At 40.1% G+C, this 22301-nt stretch overlaps 1 protein-coding gene across 5 annotated transcripts in view; it reads right to left on the reverse strand.

Moving 5' to 3' along the window:
* The window catches only part of NKAIN2 (sodium/potassium transporting ATPase interacting 2), a 633537-nt gene that overhangs the window by 286198 nt on the left and 325038 nt on the right, over positions 1–22301 (reverse strand). For all 5 annotated transcript variants that reach the window (XM_048491445.1, XM_048491428.1, XM_048491412.1 and 2 more), the window contains one exon: positions 21802–21882. In XM_048491445.1, coding sequence (XP_048347402.1) covers positions 21802–21882 — 81 coding nt within the window. The remainder of the gene's footprint in view (positions 1–21801; positions 21883–22301) is intronic.

Raw genomic sequence — 22301 nt, forward strand, 5'->3', positions numbered from 1 at the left:
CGTTTGGTTATTGTGAAGGGCTACAGTAGCTGCTTGCTTGTGGATTTGCCCCTCCACCGGGGTAAGTGCCTCAGGAAGGCAAATCAGCTAGCATAGGATCCCACCACCTCCACAACTCCTTTCGCAGACCCCACTCTGGATTCAGCCATAAATCACATCTATCTGGAGAAGTGGGCTGGAACTCTCAAAATTCCATGTTGAAATAAAGCGGTTAAATTTTAAGATGTCACTGGACTTCTGATTAATTTTGCTACAGCAGACAAACTTGGCTACCCTTTGTAATCAAATTAAGTTATGTCCCTGAAAGAATTAAATTCAGACAGAAATTCCAAACATTAACCTATCCTGCCTATACTTGAATAGCTTTTAACATCTAAGCCAGCATAGTGGATTGGACCCTTGTGTGAGAGGAAGGCTCTTCTGCAAAGGAGAAAAATATTTTCCAATAGGGTAGCACCACCTCACAAGGTGTGCCTAAAACTTCCCTTTGCCCTCAGGAAAAGCTTTTTAGTCAGCACAAGGAACTGTAGCAATCATGAAAAACAGGAAAGATCTATCCATGAATAGAGTAATAGTTGCAGAGTTTAGAATAAAATCAACTGAAAATAATCCCAGTTCAATCTACAATTTAGTTGAACCAAAATATCTGACTTTAAAGGGATATATAGTTCGACTAGGGAGTACATGAATAGTAAACAGAGTTAGAATTAATTGGCAGTGTTGTGCCATATTTATTCTGGTGTTTCAGTTAAAATAATGTTGCAGAGGTGATTCTGGAGCAAAGCACTTGTGTTGGGGTGTTGAACCAGCAAGCCACATAACCCTCCTCAAACCTTTCCTTGAGGAAAAATAAGTGAAAATAGTTTCCAAGTGGATGAAATTCAAGGTATATTGGATATCCAGTACTTAAGATCGATTCCTGTGCAAGAGAACATTAATTTGCTATTCAAATATTTTTAAAAGATGCAGCTATGATTATACATCCAAATATGAACCAAGTCCATTTCATAATCAGGCTTTTTAATAATAGTTTATGAAAATGCACACACAGGTGCAAATACTGTATGAAAATGTGAACTACTAACTACAGTTCTAATTATTTGTCAATGGCATATGAATATATAATTGGCTTGTAAACACTTCTGAATCTCTAATTAAAGCTGACTTAAATTGTCTGCTGGAGTTACCACAATGTTGCTTTATGTCTATGCAGTCCAGAAGGCAGCACTTCTCAACAATCACCACATTTTTATTCCATATACCAATTAAAACAAAATTATGATTTTTTGCACAGCCACACTCCTAAACTTTTTATAGTGGTTGAAAGTGAATATACATTTCTAAAAATGTATTTGTTGTATTTGATTGCAAATGTGATTTCTCTTGCTCAGAAAGGAATAGCCATGGTAGCTTATTGTAACAAAATCTGATTATGCACTTTAGGGAAATTGGAATCAAACTTGAATAAAAAATCTGGAGGGGAGAACAGTATAGATTCAGTGTTCTTCTGAATGCTTCCACAGCATAAACCACAACCAATTACAAGATATAATTGAGCATATGTATCCACTGGATTCTCTTTATATTTTTTTCACAGCCCAAAACACATGCTAAAGGAGCATTGTCCATGTTCTCATTTAAGTAATTTAAAATGCAAATTGCATGGCATCAGTTTGCCTGTTGGTTGCTGCTGAGTCTTCCCTGGAAGGCCAAAACATCCTTGGAAACAGCCTTGCCTCCTCCCTTGCCTTTTACTGACAGACACAAAGGTGGGCAATACCGTTCAGGTTGTCTAGCATCCATTCAAATACCTAAACATGGCTATCATGTCACCTCTTAACCTTCTCGTCACCCAGAGAACTGAACACACTCAGCTCCCCAAGTCTCTCCTCGTAGGGCATGGATTCCAGACCTTTTACCATTTTGGTTGCCCTCCTCTGGACCCATTCCAGTTTGTCAAAATCCTTCCTGAATTGTGATGCCCAGGACTGCACACAGTATTCCAGGTGAGGTCTAACCAATGCAGAATAGAGAGGTACCATTACACCCCTTCATCTAGACACTATATTCCTATTGATACAGCCCAGAATTGCATTGGCTTTCTTGGCTGCCGCATCACATTGCTGACTCATGTTCATTTTGTGGTCTACTAAGATTCTCAGATCCCTTTTGCATGTAGTGTTGTCAAGCCAGGTGTTACCCATCCTATATCTGTGCATTTCATTTTGTCTGCCTAAGTGTAGTGTCTTACATTTATCTCTGTTGAAATTCATTTTGTTTGTTTTGGCCCAGCTCTCTAATCTGTCCAAGTCATTTTGAATTCTGACTCTGTCCTCTGGAATATTAGCTACCCCTCCTATTTTGGTGTCATCTACAAATTTGATTAGCATGCCTTCTATTCCATCATCCAAGTTGTTGATAAAAATATTGAATAGCACTGGGCCCAGGACAGAACCCTGTGGCATCGCACTTCTCTCCAGGATGAAGATGAGCCATTGATGAGCACCCTTTGAGTTTGGTCAGTCAACCAATTACAAATCCATCTAATAGTAGCATTGTCTAGTCCACATTTCATGAGCTTACTTTCTAGAATATTATGAGGCAAATTCTCAAAAGCTTTAGTAAAATCAAGATGTGCTATGTCTACAACATTCCCTTCATCTACCAAGCTTGCCATTCTATCAAAATAAAAGAGATAAGATTGGTCTGGCATGATTTGTTTTTCAGAAACCCATGCTGACTTTTTGTGATCACAGTATTCCCTTCTAAGGGCTGGCAGATGATCTGTTTAATGATCTGCTCCAGAATCTTCCCTGGTATTGATGTCAGGCTGACTGGATGGTAATTATTAGGGTCCTCCTTTTTCCCCTTTTTGAAGATGGGGATAACATTAGCCCTCCTCCAGTCCACTGGGACGTCTCCTGTTCTCCAGCAGTTCTCAAAGATTATAGCAAGTGGTTCTGAGATTACTTCTGCCAGTTCTTTTAATACCCTGGGATGTAGCTCATCAGGGCCTGAAGATTTGAATTAGTTTAACTCTTTATTTATGCTTGGCTGAATTTCTTCTACTGTATCTTCTGTTTCATTTTCCCCTGGATGAGCACCATTTTCTTTTTGGGAAAAGGCCGAGGCAAAGAAAGTGTTGAATAGTTCTGCCTTTTCTCCATCCCCTGTTAGCATTTTGCCATCTTCTCAAGAAAATAATTTTTCTTTTTTTCTGAGGATACTTTATAAGTATGTAACATGTGAAGCAAAAAACAAACAAAAGTTCACATAAAAAAGTGGCTCCTATGATACTTTGGCTCAGATTGTCAATTCAATTTCCATAATTATATAATCAGGACAAAACATTAATGTTTATTCTATTATTTTGTAAAGGATTTTCAGATCAGTTCCAGAGTCCAAGGACTGCAAAATTTCTGAAATAATCACAGGACTGGGTCCAATGGTCATTTTCAACTAATGAAAGACACAGTTCCTGCAGATTTATTCACCATGATGTACCTGGGCATCCCTTGACCTCAGTTTATTTTGGTGGCCTTGGGTGTCTCTTGTGGGAGAACAGAAAGTTCTGTTCCACTGAAAACAGTGCTGTTAGCAGAAGATAACAGCTAGATTCAAACCATGTGCACTATCCAGTCACCTTATCTACAGTGTGGTTCTCTGGTTTAAAGAATAATGGAACACATGCTTACAGAAGTGTATCAAGGGGAAATGGTGCCCAGAGGCAACACCTCCTCTGGGTGCCCCCTGCCCCCCATGCTCGTAGGAGGGAGCAGGGGTGGTGCTGGAACTGAGTCCAGCCCCTGCCTCTCTGAGGCCGGCTTCTGCCATCCCCAGGGCCTGGGGAGGGCAAAAGTCAGCCTCCCAGAGGTTGGGGCAGGGCTCAGTGGCATGCAGCTAGGGCGTATGCCATTTTGTAATGTGGGGGAGGGGGCATCCATGTTCCTATAGGCCATACATTTCTACATGCTTAAATTTCTCTCACTGGAAACAAACACTTAAATTTGCAAGGATATATCATTTCAGTAATGCTGAATTTCTAGTAACATGTACCATTGATTCAGTATAGGCATGAAATACAAGTTACAAGAGCTAGATGCAAAAGTGCAAAAGCCTCCCTGCCACCCAGAAGCCTTTATGGGCTGCCAGAAGAGGGGGGAGGTGGCAGATGCACATCAGCAATATCAATCCTCGACAAGGGTAAATGCTCCAGAGAGGGCGAATCTGCTGGCATAACTGAGTGCCACTCTCAAGAGTGGATCCATCCTGTTCCCTTTGGATAGGTGCTCTTAGACTGATAATATATTAAATAATTTTATTTTCACAGAATTTAAATACATTTGTTCAAGTAGTGCTCTTCATATTTTCTATTCTTTTCCCCAGATAGAACACAGAACTAAACTCATTTCCATATCTTTATCAATATTGCTGTAGATGTGTTTCTGGGAGAGGAAGATTATTTGTACATTTACACAGAATTCAATGGTGTTCTGATAGATAAAGCTTCCAAATATCTTGTGCTACTGAAATGAATCAGGTGAACTGTTGTAGACATTCCCCCTACAGATTTTGCAAAGGAGTAAACTTTATACACCAATAACTGTTTAATTACTCGCTGTTTGTCTTTAAAAACATTGCAAGCATAATTGGAATGCTTATTTACATGTTCATTTCATAAAACATCCTAGGCACTATGATAATTTGAGTAGTATAGACAGTGGCCCTATTGTCACAAGTCACCTGAAACATTTGCCGAACGTTTTTGATTCCCTCACCTACTTTTCCATGATGTTTGTCCCCACTCGCCCCCTCTAAATGCTTCATGGCAACTGTGAGGGTTTTTTCCATCGTTTTTTGGGTTATTTGTAGAAATGATGCTTCATAGAGTCTGATTAAATTCTCATAGTTTAAGAGTATTCCAAACAGATTTCGGCCGTTTCCCCACTCACCTTTTGTTGCGCGGTACTTGCGGCAAATAATCCAAGGGCCTGCTACATTCTCCATTACCCTAGCGGCGACGACGCAGTGACCTCGATTCTGCCGCTCTCCTTCCTCCTTTGTGCACATCATTTTTGTTGCTGGAGGGAGTGGGGAAGCCCGGGAGTGACTGGGTTCAAGTTTTCCGCCATTGCTGATGACGTAGAGCCATCCATCCAATTAGGCAACGGCGGTGTGGGTGCGCAGCTTGGGTTTTCTTTTTTTATGTTTAGTGCTACAAATCCACTTCTCCACATTGTTTTGAGGGCTCAAATAGTGGATTTGAGCACTCAAAACAGTGGATTCCTTGGCAAAACATGAAGACGTGGATTCGTCCTTTAGAACATTAAAAAGTCCCACCCCAGAGCAGCACAGCAGCAAATCAGGACAGCCCCTGAGCGGATCATGGGGAGTCCTGCGTAGAGGCTGCGCGGCTGCAACATTAATTTGAATAAGGGGGCAGAAGCTGCGGTGGGGACCATGAGCTCGTGCTCAAAAGGTCCTGCAGCAAAGGAAACCACAGTGTATCGTCCACCATTTTGTAAGTGGGGAAATGGCTTTCATTGCATATCAAAGAACTGATTCCCTCACCGCTACCACTTTAAGTGGTCTCCTTTAATGGGACTCACTAAAGTAAGATTTAATAGCTTGAAGAGCCAGTAACACAGCATTAAGAATTAAAACAAAATATACAAAACAAACACCATTGAACCAAAACTGTTCATTTCAAATTGTATGTTCAATGGTCTGGAATCTTCCCCCTCTTTCCACCCCAATGTGTATTCCACTGTTTAACCTATTTATTACCATTCAAATTAGCAGCCTGCTCTTCAGGAAACATTAGACAGCCTTGAATGAATATATCTGAAATGTGAAAAAATATATATTTCCTAAAACATGGGCTGGTGTGAAACTTCACCAATCCATTGCTACAAATAATGTGGAAGACTAGTCTTGCCATATCCTAGAGGCATATGTTTGTTTCAGCACAGAGGACGCTATTCAAAAGATCTTTCTTATTGGGGACATTTGGCTAAAGCTATACTTCACACCTTTAAAAGTCAAATAACCAAATGGAATATGTAACCTAGAAAGATAATTTCATATTAGTCTGCAGTAGCAAAATAAAACAGGTAGCTCCAGTGGTGCTTTCATGACAAACAAAAATTCACCAGCGTACCTGATTCTCGTGAAAGCTGTAGGTTTTTGCGGTAAATCGCTTTAAAATTTTGCACTCCTGCTTGGAAGTGAGTTTTAAGTCATAAAAGCTTTTGACTGACAGTTTTGCTAGTCTTTAGGTGCAGAATCATTCAGATATCTTCCATATTTGAGAATAAATGAGACCATTTGTGTGTGACCCATCAAAACAGTTAAAGTATAAGTGCCCATAAAATCTCTTCTGTAAGGACCACCACACAATGAACAGGAGCTGGAATTTAGGGTCACCAGATTGAGCCTGGCAATCAGCAGGAAGGCTGAGTGTGGAGACATGATGCGGGATTGGTATTGCAAGTGTGATAATATCTCGAGTGCGGTTCAGGAGAAAAAAACCTGGAAGGGGATCTCCACAGGCTTTGGAAGCTGACTCCCAATGGAGCTTTACTTCTGCCATTTACTCCCAGATTTCCTCTTTCAGAAATTGAGCTTTCATCATGGTTTCTGGCGGTAATACAGGATGGAGTTTCTTTTAGATCTCTTCTCTTCAACTGCTGCTCCAAGCATCGCACCAGGGGTTTGTTGAGCCTGGCTGGAATCCATGTTGTATTGTTTTTGTGCAACTCCCAATCATTTCAAGAGGTTTTTAGTCCAAAGAGCGTCCCAGTGGACTGTGTTCGCGGTTCTTAGAAGGCTTTTTACTTTACAAAGAAAATTATAGTGATATTTCTGGGGAAACAGCCTGCTTTAAATATGTAAGAAGGAAACCTTTCTTGTAATAGGCCCTAATTACTTCGTCTTCATAACTTATGGTATTTTCAGAGTGCAAAACCCAAGAGTCAGGCAATTATCATTATGTTCTTATTCCTGTAACAGGTTATATGTGCTAATGAAGAAAACCTAATTACATAGCATCATAATCAGTTACCTAGTAAGCCTTTCCCCAAATCTCCCTTCTAAACAAATGTCTGATTACATCAGACTATACAAAATTATATTTTATTAAAAATGAAAAATATAATAATTACAGAAGTTGCTAAAACAACAAAAGCTTGAGCTTTTGCATACCACCCACAACACTGATTCTTATTGCTAGCTTGTTCAGTTTTACATTCAGTTATCTTTCATCCTGTGGAAGTATTTAAGTTGTATAGAGGGAAATAAAAGTCTAGCAACCCAAACAAGGAGTAATTTGGTGTACACTCCATCAGGGGGTTATTTTTGAAAAAGTAGAGGAAGAAAATAGGAGCAGAATCAGCTGTACAGCAGACATACTGTAGACTGTGTGCACATGGGCATGATTTTGTGGCAGGCCCAAAACTAAATACTATTTTTGAGCAAAGACCAACCAACCTCAAATGCCTATATATTTAGTTTTTACTTGCGTGGATTCATATGAGGGAAATCAAAAACAGAAAAAGAAAATATCTTAGCTACCTGTAAATTCTACCCCCTTTCTATAATGGTTTTATTATATGCACTTCTTATTTATTATCTACTGAACCAAACTAATAAAAATACAATCATGAACAAATTGAAAAACATAATACCAGTTAAATAGCTAAACAGCAAATGAAAAACTACAAACTACAAACAATTTATGACTTTTGCTACTGAAAATGGATCCAGATGGTCTTGCCTGAACTTACTCTAGACAACGAAGTTCAAGTGTGCAGACCTGAGGATTGAATAAGCCTTTCTGGATGAACAACAGAGCAAAAGAAATCACATGTGCTCCTAAGGCGAGATCCTCCAGGTGAGATGATGTGGAAAACACTCACTGTAATGATCCTCCAGAATTGAGAAGTCAAAGCTTAGCGTTATTATGATCTTTTCCAGCTTGAGCCATCAATCTTCCCATGGGTGGAAAAATCCAAGCTGTATGCCTCTGAGGAATGGAATGATGATATAAAGAGATTAATGAGAGGAGTGCAAGTTCTGCTGCTGATAAGCCTGATAAAAAGCAGAAGATCTACCTAAAAGGTATGCAATGATGCAAATACTGAGTATAGAAAAGAATTAAAATAAAACTAACTTAAAAGGAATGCCCAGAGAAGAAGATGCTAGAGTGTTTTTAAAATCAAAAAGACCCCAGAGCCTGTCCCTCTTTCAGCTGGCAAGTTGCCAAAAAGAAACAGCATTTTAGAAGATGTCAGCAACTGGAGAGAAAGGAGGGACTGGTTTCTGTGTTAAAACTCTGTAAATTCTGGGTAACTGTGGAAGTACTGACATCTACTGGACAAAATTGGCAACTACATGGAAAGGTTCATTGATGGGTGAAGTCACTAAAATTGTCAAGAATGATAAAATGCTAACCAACAATCTGCAGACTCTGAGGTCAGACATTGACTTTTTAACAGACAATATTAACAGCTTATGATGCTTATGAAGGACATTAAAGAAAAGATACTTGATTTTTAAAAAAATTACAATTGGAAGAAAATATGAAGACCAAGGAGGAAAACAAAACAGTGAAAAAAACTGTACAAACTTAAGTCAAAATGCATGCTCAAGCCATTCCTCATTCGGAATACCAGATTAAAGAGAATGTCTTAAGGTTGAAAAAGGTCCCAGATGATAAGAGCTAAATAAAGGAAGATTTGATGAAGAAAACCTCCTTAGCTTTAGCTAACTATAAAAAGATTAAGAAAGGAGAATTGGCATCAAAAATTGAAAAAATATAGAGTCTCATCAAAAAATCCAAAAGTGAAAGGACTGTGTAGAGACATTGTCATATATTTTGGTTCCAAAGAAATGATAGAACAAATCCTGGAAATACACAGGAAATCAACAATCAACCTAGAAGACACGGACATCATTGTGATGAGAGAGATTCCTTTTAGAGTTCTACAGAAAAGGAAAGAATACACATTTTGGTGGACATTTTAAAGAGAAACATGATAAGATCCTCCTGGTTTAAATGGGAAGGGGTTTTTTTCCTACAAGGGTCAGCAACAAAGAATTACTTATTTAGCAAATACTTCTTTGGCAAAAGTGGTAGTTAAAGAGGAGATGATAAAGTTTGATATGAAGTTAATGAGAGATAAGGGATGGAGGGTAAAATTTATGGTAGAAGTATTAAACTTTGGAAAATTAAGTTATATATATGTATATATATATATAAAGTATAAACTTGAAGAAATGTTTAGAAATGAGGATGAAATTATGTTGGGCTTGATGTTTTAAATAAACAATGCAAAAGGGTATAAATAAGTTTGACAGCAAGGTTTGGGTGGGAAGTCATATAGTTGTATGTACGTCCTTTGTTGTTTTTTTCCTTTTGTGAGTAGATTAGAGTGGCTGGATCACTTTTGTCTTTTCCCTTTGTTTTAGTTGTTGTAGTTTTAGTTGTAAAAAAATTGTATTAAAAACAAACAATTTAGAAAATATTAAAATAAATAATTTAGGAATCCGCATCCAAGGTTCTCTGGTTTTTCAAGCTGAATAACTCCACCAAAAAGTTTGCTTACTACAAGGAAATCCTGCCACTTTTATCTTCTAAGAAGAAGTGGACACAGGACTGAGCTGAGATTCTTCTCAGGTTCAACAATATGGGGAAAATCCTTAGTTGGCGCTCACGTTGCAGATATTAGCGAATCCTCTATTTTGTCTAAGCGCCATTTCTGCACCTGCCAATTAATCCACGGCCTGGTGGTAAAACGCCGTACCGGGCCGCCGTTTCGAAGATTAGCCGCTTGCCGCAATGCAGCAGCGGCGACCTGACGCGCTTCCTTCCTACAGGGCTGCCTCAGGTCGCTTCTGCGTTTCTAAACAACAACCCTTTAAAGGGTTGTTGTTAGGGAGGAAGCGTTTTCCCGCTGCTGCGCTTGAACCGCCACTGGGAAGCACGCTTGTCTTCCTCGTTTCATCATTCATTGCAGTGTTCCTTCGTCACCCGTTAAGAAAGCCGCAGCCTCGCCCACCACCGTCCCTCCTCGACTCTCTCCAGGGGTCGCGAGGCTGGCCGCGCATGCCCAGCAAGTGCCCACGGTGAACACCGCAGCAGCGTATGGCCAAGTATGCTCCAGCAGGCATGCACGGTGACGCAGTGACACCGTGGAGTGGGGCGGAAGAGCAGTTGCCAGTCCCACGCGGACATTGCCGCCTGTCGCCAGCCCAAAGTCACCTCCGCCTCGCCACTCGCTTCAGGTAACGGGCTATGCTTCTTCACGCCTCCCAATTTTGATGCGGGGGCGCAAGGAGGCCGTGCGGAAACGGCCTAAGAGAATGTGTTGGGATAGTTTCCATGTCCTGAGAGTCACACGGACACACCGGCGGAGAAAGGAACACGACTCTTTGAACCTACCCTCATTTCTAGGCATTTGGATGGAGGTAAGATGATACATTTAATCCATGCAACGCATAGGGTGGGCCATGGATCGCTTATATGAAAGGGAGGGTGTTGAAAGCCTGGGAGCAAACTGCATGGGAATGTGACCAAAGATCTGCTAATGTAATATCTCCCGGTCTCTGCTCTAGTGATTGAAGAGCTAGATCATACCCTAAACTGATAAGAAAAGGAGCAGAAAGACCAATTGATTTGGTTTTCATGCAGCCATTTTAATCCATTTGCTAGAATAATCATCTTGGGCTAGGAATTCTAATAAGCCGGGACCTTGTGTAAAGATTTTGACCTTGAGTCAGATGCTTAGCACTGCAAGCCATATCAGGGGACATTCTTACGATTCCAACAGAAGAACTGCATTAGATACACAATTATATATGTGTGTATATATGTTTATATATATACACATACACACACATTCCCACACAAGAAAGAAGGGAACCAAACTCAACACCCAAAAAGCAGATTAAGATCAAAAAAGTTGAGCTTGAATACATGCACAAAATAGTAGTCTCCTTATTGTGTGCACAAATTCATAAAAAAGATTAAAGACCCAAGTCCCATAGAGGTATTAAAAAACTACTATATATAAACAATAATGGGTAATACTACTCCATTTGTAGCTCCCAAAGTTCAGACTAAAACATATTTCAAAGTGGTCTAAACATATTTTGAACATTCATGCTGACAGGTGATAGTGTGGTTAAACCAGATTGGATATTTACACCACTGATATGTTTTGGGTTGTTTTAGTAATGTTTACTTAAATGCAACAATTCAGGGGGGTATTTTTCTGCTTTTTAAGTTGTCAAGCTAAGGTTTCAAGATTGGACATACATACATTTAAATAATTTTAATAAAAGGTACTTGCTTTACCCAAATTCTTTTCCTTTGATGCAGGACCTACTGTTAGTACCCAAACCATTTTCTTAACAGGACCATTTTTAATACATGATTTCTCTTCCTCTATTCTATCATCTTTAACTTTGCATTACCATATGAATTATTAGTCAAGAGTAGAAAAAATGAAAGTGTTCAAGAAAGCTTGCCCAAATATGCTATATCTACGGTAATAGGGAATTTAATTTTGTAATCAGTTCTATTCTAACTGGTAGAGATGCTGAGGTTAAAAAAATTTGCTGCAAACCAATTTATCTGGAACCACAAGCATGCTTAATAGTATCTAGCCATGAAACTACCTTCAATATAACCCCACACTGTTGGATGCCAGCACTATTTTCAATTTTCATTTGTTAGATATATGATCAACCATGTCAAATCTGCCCTGAGTAATAGAAGTTGGAAAAAATAAAATGAAGTCATTTACTTAAAACATTTTGATAGCTATTTGTCCAAAAATCCTGGTCAGATTTTGTGCTTAAAGGCATTTACCTACAAAGTTAACTGGATGCTTTGAGAAGAAAACTAATTTAATTTCCCTGTTATCTTACCAGAACATCTGTTAAACCAATATCCAAGGAAGGTAATGTGTTCAAAATTAAATATCCTGCAGGTAGCCTTATTAGAATAACTGCAAATACTGAAACTTAACTGCTAACCACTCCATTATAAACGTGAACCCACAACAGTTTAATTATTCCTTTGATGAATTTGAAGGAATAAGGGACCAATTCATTTGAAGTTCCAAATCACTCTTTTAGCTAATACTGAAGGATTTGTACAATAAATGACTCACTCCATTGTTGTGCTAAAACCTGAATTTATTTTCCTTTACACTTTATGAGACACTTAGTATTTCAACTGTTATGTTAGCATTCTTTTGATGTATCACAATTAAATGAGTCATTAATGAAAATACAATACTCAGTACCTGGAAGCAATATCTTTGGTATTTGTAGGGCTACCAAATATGAATTCTAATTCTCATTTGGATAACTAGCACCACATATTTATGATACGGTTGAGCAATACTGAAAATATTCAGTAAAATTTGGATTTGTGCTTATTCGGGTATTAAAGTATCTGTAAGCCCAAATAATCAGAATACCATATTTGGTATATCCGAATATGTTCGAATGTCGGAATATATTTGGGTCCGTCTGATTTTTTTGTATTTTTGTTGGGTTTTGTGTTTTGGCCTGCTGCACCTAGCAGCACCAAAATTTCAGGGTATCATCCAGAGACAGTCTCCTGAAGATACCCTGAAAGTTTTGTGCCTCTACCTTGAAAAATATGCACTCCACAGACACCCCCAGAAATTCCCCATTGGCTGCAATGGAGTCACTTCAGAACACAGAATATGCCAGGCTCTTCAGCAAGTTCTATGGTGGGAAAAGTTAATTGTTTTTTCCCACCATAGACTTCAATGGGACTTGCTATTATGCCCAGCTGACTCTGTGCTGGAGATGTTATTGTGGTCTCTGGAGGGTCTTGGTCTGGGTGGGGGAACTTATTTCCCACAGAGCTGCTGGTAAGTCTCCTGAAAGGAGCCAGCCAACTTTGCTGAAGTTTGCATGGCTGGGCATTAGTTCTGTGGGTATCAGATTCACCTTCAATTGGATGCCCACAGCATTTGCCCCTCCCATGATAACTTCAGCTAATTTAGTTGGTTCCTTTCAGAAGACTCACCAGCAGCCTGTGAGAAATAAGTGCCCCCACCCAGAGCCACCCTCCACTGACTGATGCTGCCATTCAACTCTATTGGATGTCACAAGCTTGCTCGAGGCCTCCAATAAAGGTGGGAGTGCTTGGCCTGGCAGCAGCTGGCCCCCACCTCTATTGGTGGCTGCAAGCAAACACAGCCTCTGATGGAAATGGGGGGCGGCGGCAGCAGCTGGTACTGGGCCAGGAGCCTGCCATGGGCAAGGTCTTGTTTTTGCGCTCCAACCTCTATCAGAAGCTGGGGGTGGGGGTGCAAAAACAAGGCCTTGCCCCCAGGAACCGTTTCATGCCTGTACACATCTGGCTGAACCCTGGAGTAAAGATTAATGCTTGCCTTGCTGCAGAGAGGGTGAGAAATGTGGGGAAACAGCAATGGGTGACAACAGCAAACATGCCCAGAAGCAAAGGCTGTGCAGTGAATGCTACTTCTAATCGCAATAAGCTCCCTGGGTACAATAGGCCATCATGAGCGTCAATTAAACTCTGGGAACTATGGGTGATAGTTTTCCTGCCACCACTTAATATGAAATACAGTTGCCAACTTCAGGTTGGGAAACTTTTTGGAAATTTGAGGTTGAACCTGGGAGGGTGGGATCCTCATTAGGATATGCCACTGAGTCCACCCTCTGAAGCAGCCATTTGTCAAGGGGAACTGATCTCTGTAGCCTGAACATTAACTATAATCCCAGGAACTTTCCAGGCCCCACCTGGAGGTTGGCAACTCTGTTTTGAAACCTGGTCCCCAAATTCACGCTCCATGCTATCCAGAGGGTAAATATTAATCCCTATCCATATTTAAAATAACAAGAAAATGCCTTTATCTCATTTCCTGTTCAACACATGTAAATATATCCTGCCATATACTTTTTTCCAGATGAATTGACATTTACTGTCTTGAAGTATTTCTCTCCTTGAAGCACTTGTTTATTTTTAACGTGCTGCTGTTTACTCTCAGTGCTTTGCTATTATCTGATTACATAATTGTTTTCCTGCATAACTTTAACACAGAGAAACAAAGGGAAATCAGTGAAGAACAACACAATTAAAACACTGTAAAATAAATTGTTGAAGAAAGTAAAATATCAGCAAGTACAAACCATAGCTTTTTATAAATGGAAGGTTAAAGAACCAAATTAACAAGACTGAAAAATCTTTCTTTTTTTCTTTACTTTATTTATACCCCACCTTTTTCACCAATGAGAACTTAAAGCAGCATACTTCATTCTTCTTCCTCCATTTTAGCCTCACAACAATTCAGTGAAGTGGATTGGGTGTGACTGGTTCAAAGCTTTCATGGCAAGGGGGTGGATTTGAATCTGGATATCCCAGATCCCCTACACCCTGCTGGTGGAATACACCTTGAAGAAATTATCTATTACAGACACCAGACACCAATTATCTATTACAGACACCAAACAGAAGCCAGTTTACACTGCCTAGGCTGGTGACAGCATAACAAATGAAAGTAAGGAAGCATCCATGGTTTTCAAGAACAGAAGTTATGAGGCATCAGAGAAATGTTCAGCATGTGTCTTCCTTACTTGTCCTTTCTTTTTTCTTTTTAAAAATTGCATCACAGATGATCTTTTTCCAATAAAGAGCTAGAAAAACCTGATGTAAATGCAATGCAGATGATGCAAAGAGATTCCCTGGCCAACTTTGTATGGACTCAATATCTCCTTTAAGTTATGCTGCAACTGTGCAAACCAGATAGATGTATTTAGTTTGCATGACAGAGATCAGCAGCCATTGTGGATATTGTGATGACAATCAATACTAAACATGCTTGTGTAGCTGCTTCGAAGCATAGTTTAAATGAGATCCTGAGCTTGTTTGGAGTCACAGTGGCAAGCTCTTTTGCCTTTCCAATATCACATTTAAATCAGATCTAGAATTCCTAAGAGTAAGGAGGAAACAGCTGATGAAATGTTGAAGAGAAAATTGAAATGAATAATGTGTTATGAAGTTAACACCCAATCCAGAGCTAGGAGGCCGAAGCGACTCATGGAGGTAGCATGGGCCTACACTGGTGGATTTGTCCTCCTTGGGGCACTTACTCTGAAAGAGGGGCAAATTCACCAGTGGGTAGATACTCTGCATCAGTGCCCCGCACCACTGCTATTACTTTTATCTTTTGCCTCCCTGTGCTGCTGAAAAGCCCTCTGGAGGTGGTGGGGTGGTGCAGCAGCAACACTGTTCCTGCCTATCCAGGCCTCTGGATGGGCTGTTAGAGAGTCAGCATGGTGTAGTGGTGTAGTGGTTAAGAGCAGGTGGACGCTACCCTGGTTCACCAGGTTTGTTCCCCCTTCCTATTACATGAAACCTGCTAGGTAACCTTAGGCTAGTCACAGTTCTCTCAGAATTCTCTCAGCCCCACCTACCTTGCATAACAATTAGGGGTGTGCATTTGGATACACCTGAACTGAAAATATACTCCCAAAATCCTGATAAAGTATTTTGGGGTAAATTTGGCATCTCAAATGTATCTACAATTCTCTAAGTTAATTTCGGTTCTGTTTGGCTTGGCTTATGGTTCTATCATGATTACTGGATTTTGTGATGGTTCTGTTGGGATTGTTGTGGCAGTTCTTTCATGGGAGACATTTGACCAGTGACTGCTGCTTGCCAAGCATAGCTTTTTCTCTAGAAACAGCTTGGAGCCTCCCTCTCTCCCAAAAACAGGAAATAAAGGAGCATGGTGGGTGACACCTTGTTCAGGGGCCCATAGAACTGGACTACTTGGTCCAATCTACTTGAAATTTGGAGATTATTTAAAGGATAGGCAGCAGCAGCTTCCCTGCATTTTCACACACAGCAACAATGTAATGTGCGCCTACTACTGGGTACTGATGTACTGGCACAACAATCAACATTTTGAAAATACTGTAATCTGTTTCCAGCTATCACACTGGGATATCTGCCACCTCCCCCATAATCTGTAGGCAGGAATGTTCCCTAATTTTCTTGTGATTCACTTCTGATGATATCTCTGGTCAGCTTTATCTCTCCCCCCTGGGGGTGGGAGGTTATTAAATTGTTCCACCCTGAACCTCACTAAAGTAAAAATATAATTGAACCAGGGGGAGGGTGGTATATGAAATTAATAATAAATAATAAAAAATAAGAAACTGTGAGAAGATCCCCCTTTTCTCTCTGCTATGTTTGATCTCAAAGATTATCATGCTACAGGCTTTTTAAAGTTCAAACATAAAACATTAGAATTTTATTAAACTCCTCAAGGGAATAGGATATGGGTTGGGAGAAATTTGGTGAGAAGCAGTTTTATATACAATTACAATGTTCAATAGTACAGTTTAGATGCCACTTGGCTGTTAGTGATAAGATTTCAGTTTGTTACAGATTTCTAAATTCTTTGAAATAAGATAAGGTAGACTCCCTAGAAGTTTATTTCCCTCTTTGGTTAGAGTAGGGACCTATTCCCTAAGAACGCTTTCTTTGCCAATACCACAGGTCTGTACAAAGACACTAAACATGTCTGAACCTTTCCATTCAAAGAATGACCCCCAATAATTTTATCAGCAGTTCTGACTGAATTTTAAACTCCATACACTCCCAGGATGTCATTGATAAACACAGACTCTGGCCGTTTCCTCATGGCCATGCTGGGGGTTGGGTCGGCGTACATGATGCCGACCCAACCCCCCCCGGGACCATTCGCACAAATGTTCCTGGTAACGAACGGGAAAACGGCGCCACGGAGCCCGTCGTCCGATCGACCTACCTTCTTTGTGACCGTCCGGCACGTCGCCGAGGCCTGGGGACACGCCTCCCTGCCCTGCGTGACCGCTCCAGAGTTGCAGGGCAGGGGGTCGTGTCCCCAGGCCTCGCGACGCACCAGACGGTCGCAGAGAAGGTAGGTCGATCGGGCAAAGGGGGAGGGACATTGCCTTCCAGCCCCTGCTGTTCGCATGGCAGCAGCTGGAAGCCACCGTTTTCTGAAAACCTCACTCGGGGAGCAAGGTGGGAAAATGGCGGCTTCGAGCCACTGGGGAGAAGCGAGGGTGGTGCGGCTGCGAAGCAGCTGCGCCCCCCATGCGAACAGCTCCCTGGGGATGGCATTTTTGCCGTACCCAGGGCACTGTATGTGGCCTGTGCGGAAAGAGCCTCCGTAAGAAATTAATCCTGCAGTCAGGTTTTTTTTATGCCTCTGCATGCTCCTAGCTTTGAAGTAACATTATACAGAATTGATTTTTAATACACTATTTCCCTTAGGTCCACCTCACCTTATAGCCTTTTGGAACCCATGAGTCTGTCTAATTGCATTTCTGCATGGCATCATTCTTTAAGACCATATAAGGTTTTCTTGAAGGTAAAAATAATATTGTATGTAACTTTTTCATTGTAAGATTACTAACTCCTGTTTCTAAGGCAGAACTTTCAAGATACCTTGTTTAAATGGGATAATTGAAAAATTAAAATTTCATGCAAACCAGTTGTGCTGCTTCACTGTGTTTTGAGCAAGGACATCAGATCAGAGCAAGGATATCAGTGACCCAAGATCTTTTTGACTTAGAATGATACCACCTGACTTTAAAACAAACAGAAAATGCATATGATACGGGGAAAAAAGGATTGGCAAGGAAACATGGTGACCACTGCAACATCATTAGAAAGTCTCTGTGTAACAGGATAGTGGCTTGCAATAAACATTGCTGATGGCAAATGATATGGATACGCAATAGCTTTCTGAAACCTAACTTTTGTCCTTTTTGTCACCAGGCAAAATGCTCATAATAATTTTGACAATGAAAGCCACACTCAGAAAAGACATTAACTGTGACATGATGACATGAAATGTTCCAAGTCCACTGCCAAACCTCAAGCTATATATCTGTTCCAGGCAGTAATGTGATGTGAACAGTTCTGCGTGGCTGTTCACTAGCAGTTCTTTAGCTGTTTCAATCTTATGAGAAGGTGGTAATCTCATCATTCTGAATGCCCCATTATCGTTATCAGGGCTCTTTCACTTCAATAAAGAGCAGCTGTAAAAATGTCACGACCTCTGAGACAGGGGGAGGGCAGCCATTAGTAAACTTCCCTCACTGAAGCTATGGAAGCTTGAAACATGTTGGCATCTTGGTACTCCTGAATAAGGGCAGAAAATAGGCATATCTATGGAAGAGGAAAAATTAGCCTCAACACTTACTTTCATCACCTATCCCTCCAACTATTTTATGTGACAGAAAGCCATATATTACACATATCAAAAACAAAGTATACCCTCCTGGGCAATTATTAAGTTGTAATTTTAACACAGCAACTCCTAAAATCATCCTGTGCACAACCATTCCTCACTGTTTACAACCCCAAAATGTCCCTAGTGTAAGATAACAGCTAAGCACTGTGCTTCCCTAAAGGTTACTTTTTATTTGCTATTTAGAGCTAGTTCAGCACAACATCTTTTTTTAAAAGGCAAAATGCCTTTTTTTTAAAGACACTCAGAAGTACTATTATACACCTTAATGTCATATTTATTCTCAGGTGAAAATTTAAGAAATGCAAAGAACTGAATGTAAGATTTTTGAGACAATATAACAGGTCTTACAGTAGATGAAATTCACATTTTAACATTCATTGTTATGAAAATGTAGTGTAACTTAGTGGAGAGGCACTTTTCAAGCACCTTCTATATGAATAAACCAAAGGACAGAGCCTGGTTCCCTTTCAACATTACTACAGTGCTCACAAGCATTATATGGACTGCTCCTCTACAATTTTTGAAAGGTAGTAGTGATACAAACTTTAGTTTTTGAAAAACAGCCACCAACCCATATGTGCAATGCCAAGGTGTTAATTTTCTTGACTCTAAGGTCAATGTTGTGTGCTATAATTACTGTATAAAACAATGTGTTAACATCAGTGTTTTCTGTAGTAAATGTATAAAATGTTGCACACACATATCTTGTATGTCTGGGGTATACCTGCATGTCTGGAATATATGATAGACACACAAGTCCAGCCTGTGGCTGCCGATACCATTTTAATTATTCAATCTTTATTACAGTCATTTTAGAGGAAAATTGAGCAGTTTAAAAGCCTGTGATGCAGCAGCCAAAAGCAATCCTCATGCCTTTTCAAGTGCCAAAAATTCCTCCCTTTTGCCTCTGTTGACATTTGAAAAGGTACAGGGGGTGGGGGGTGGGGAACAAGATCTACTGGTGCTACTACAGCATGGGCCAGGATCATGCTCGTCTGTAAATTTTTAAATGGCTATATTTTCCTCTAAAAGTGGTGTTGATAGTCAAAGGTTGGACCCGTTAATTGTAGTTTGGCCCCAGGTGATCCAGGTATTATAGATACTTGCACTTAGGTCATAGGCATAATGCCCATTGGGCAAGGTGGGCAGCTGCCCAGGGCATCACCTTTTGGGGGGCATCAAAATGCAGAGTTCATTTTTGGGTATTTTTAGTGGTTTTCCATTTTTGACCTGCAGGGGGCACAGTTTTTAGGCTAGTGGCACCAAAGTTTCAGCACCAAGAATTCATCGTATCATCAGGAGACTGCCCTAATGATACCCGTCAAGTTTGGTGAGGTTTGGTTCAAGGAGTCCAAAGTTTTGGACTCCCAAAGGGGGTACCCCATCCCCCATTGTTTCCAATGGGAGCTAATAGGAGAGGGGGGGCTACAGTTTTGAGGGTGCATAACTTTGACCCCCCTTATCCAAACTGCACCAAACCTGGGGGGTATCATTAGGGCAGTCTCCTGATGAGATCATGAAAGTTTTGAGACTGTGACTTCAGAAATGTCCCCCCCCCCCAGCCTGCAACCCCCATTGACAGCAATGCAGAAAACTCAATGCAGAACAAAGATTCTTGGGCAAATTTCTGGGATGTTCCTGCAGGGGGTACATTTTTGGATGTATCAGCACCAAAATTTCAGGGTATCATCTGGAGACTGTCATGATGGCACCTCCTTAAGTTTGGTGCAGTTTGGTTCAGGGGGGCCAAAGTTATGGACCCTCAAAACTGTAGCCCCCATCTCCTATTAGCTCCCATTGGAAACAATGGGGGATGGGCACCCCCTTTGGGAGTCCATAACTTTGGACTCCTTGAACCAAACCTCACAAAACTTGGGGAGTAGCATAAGGACAGTCTCCTGATGATACGATGAATTCTTGGTGCTGATATGTCTAAAAATGCACCCCCTGCAGGCACCAATGTCCTGGTGCAAAACAAATTGGTTGTGGTGGAGTGGCCGCCCACGGGGTGGGGGGGCATCCAACTCAGGTTTTGCCCAGGGCTACAGTTTGCCTCGTTACGCCCCTGACTTAGATGTTCTATATGCATTGAGCATTTCCTTCGGAAACACCTCTACAACACAAATGTCATTCACAACAACTGTAATATGCTGACCTTATATGAAAACAGATGCCAAAGTAGTAAGAAGTAAAGCTTCAAGAAACATGTGGTGAACGGGGACACATAAGTATATACAGTGGTGGTGGGGCTAAGAAGACTGATGTTTATCCAACACTGATGTTGTGTAATGCCAGATCCATAAATAACAAGATTCACACTGCAAGATTATTTTCCAGCAAATGGCGTGGACCTGGCATGTTTAACTGAAGTCCCTTCCCAATAAACCCAGCTAACCACAATAGAAGACTCATATTGGGGGGAACTTCACACAGATCCCGCTTCTAATGTGAGTCTGCTTGTCAGGAAAGCGTGGGGTACAAATTAAATAAACAAAATCATACATAACTGTCTCTTCTATCTTCAGCTATCACAAGTAAATAAAGATGTCCTTCTCACATTGATGATATATAGTAGAACAAATCAATATACAGGAAATGCTGTGTTTTGAGTACTGTTGTCATTTATTCAGTGAAAATGATTCATTGCCAGTGCTGAATTGTTTCTTACCAATGCATTATACCTTAGTACTCCACACAGCTAAGGAATATTCTATTGGTTCATGGCAAATAAAAATGTAAAATTTCTGAAAACTTTAAATCCATCAAAACAAAATGCCAAAGAGAGAGAGAGAGAGAGAGGGAAAAAAACCAGAAATTTGGGGGGGGGGGGGGATTAAACATCATAAACATCTTCATTTTTTATTTTTCTTAAAAATGCAAATTTACTTAATATTTGAAAAAAACTTGCTAACTGCTAGACCATATCTTACATTTTGCCCTCTGCGAGGTAAGGGGGGAGGGGAGATGCAAGCAGAAAACAAATTATGTAGTAAGCAAAGAAAATGGTATAATTTGTACATAAACACTCTTCTACAGTCACAACAAGCAGGACTACCAGCATATTTGTGAAACTGGCATAGTTCACTATCTTACTTCTATTTACTCAGTTATTTAACTAGCAACATCATTTTGTATATTTTCAGTTACCTGAGTATAAATCTGAAGAAAGACACTAGCAGGGCAGTAATTTCCCAATAATAATAATAATAATTTTATCCTGAAAGCTCACATTTTTGAAACCAGAAAATTCTTTGAAATACCTCTCTTCAATAAATCTACTACTAAATATTTATTTAATGTATGCATGATGGTATTTCCTAACTGTTTAGGCAATACAGGTTTTATGGTACACAGCATTATCATAATTTCCCTGCTGATTTCTTCATTTTAAGTGATGCCAGGAGTTCAAAAAGGTACAAGAAGACATTATCAGAATGGAGAAATGTTAACACTAGCTTAGATATATCAAATGCCAAATTACCTTTGATAGGTCCCCAACCTCCAAGTAGAAACATATAACAAATACGTTCCATGTAACCCACAGGACTAGCCAGGCAGCATACTGTAGGAAAGCAAAAGGGAATAATATATTATTAACTCTGCCATCAGTTATGTTTAAATAAAACTATTTCTTTGCCCAAGCCATTATCAAAAATATGATATCATCAGTAAATTCTGTTATTCCTAAAAAGACACATTAAGGGGAAAAAAACTCTTTATGTAAATGTGCCTTTTTCATAATTAAACTGATTATACAGACCCATTATATCACTTGTGTGGAAAATTGTTTTCCAGAGTAGCATGAACCCAGCTATAAAACTGTTTCCTCGTTTTATTGTTTTATAAAATTTTCTTTATTGTAACAGAGTCAAACACTGGCTCTATATCTGTCATTCAGTCTAGTTACATTCCATTTTGATAATTTCTTCACAAGCACCACAAACCTTTTGTTAGTGGCTACCATTTGTAAGGTCATTACAA

Source organism: Sphaerodactylus townsendi, linkage group LG01 (assembly GCF_021028975.2).
Source record: "Sphaerodactylus townsendi isolate TG3544 linkage group LG01, MPM_Stown_v2.3, whole genome shotgun sequence".
In the NCBI taxonomy this organism is placed as follows: Eukaryota; Metazoa; Chordata; class Lepidosauria; order Squamata; family Sphaerodactylidae; genus Sphaerodactylus; species Sphaerodactylus townsendi.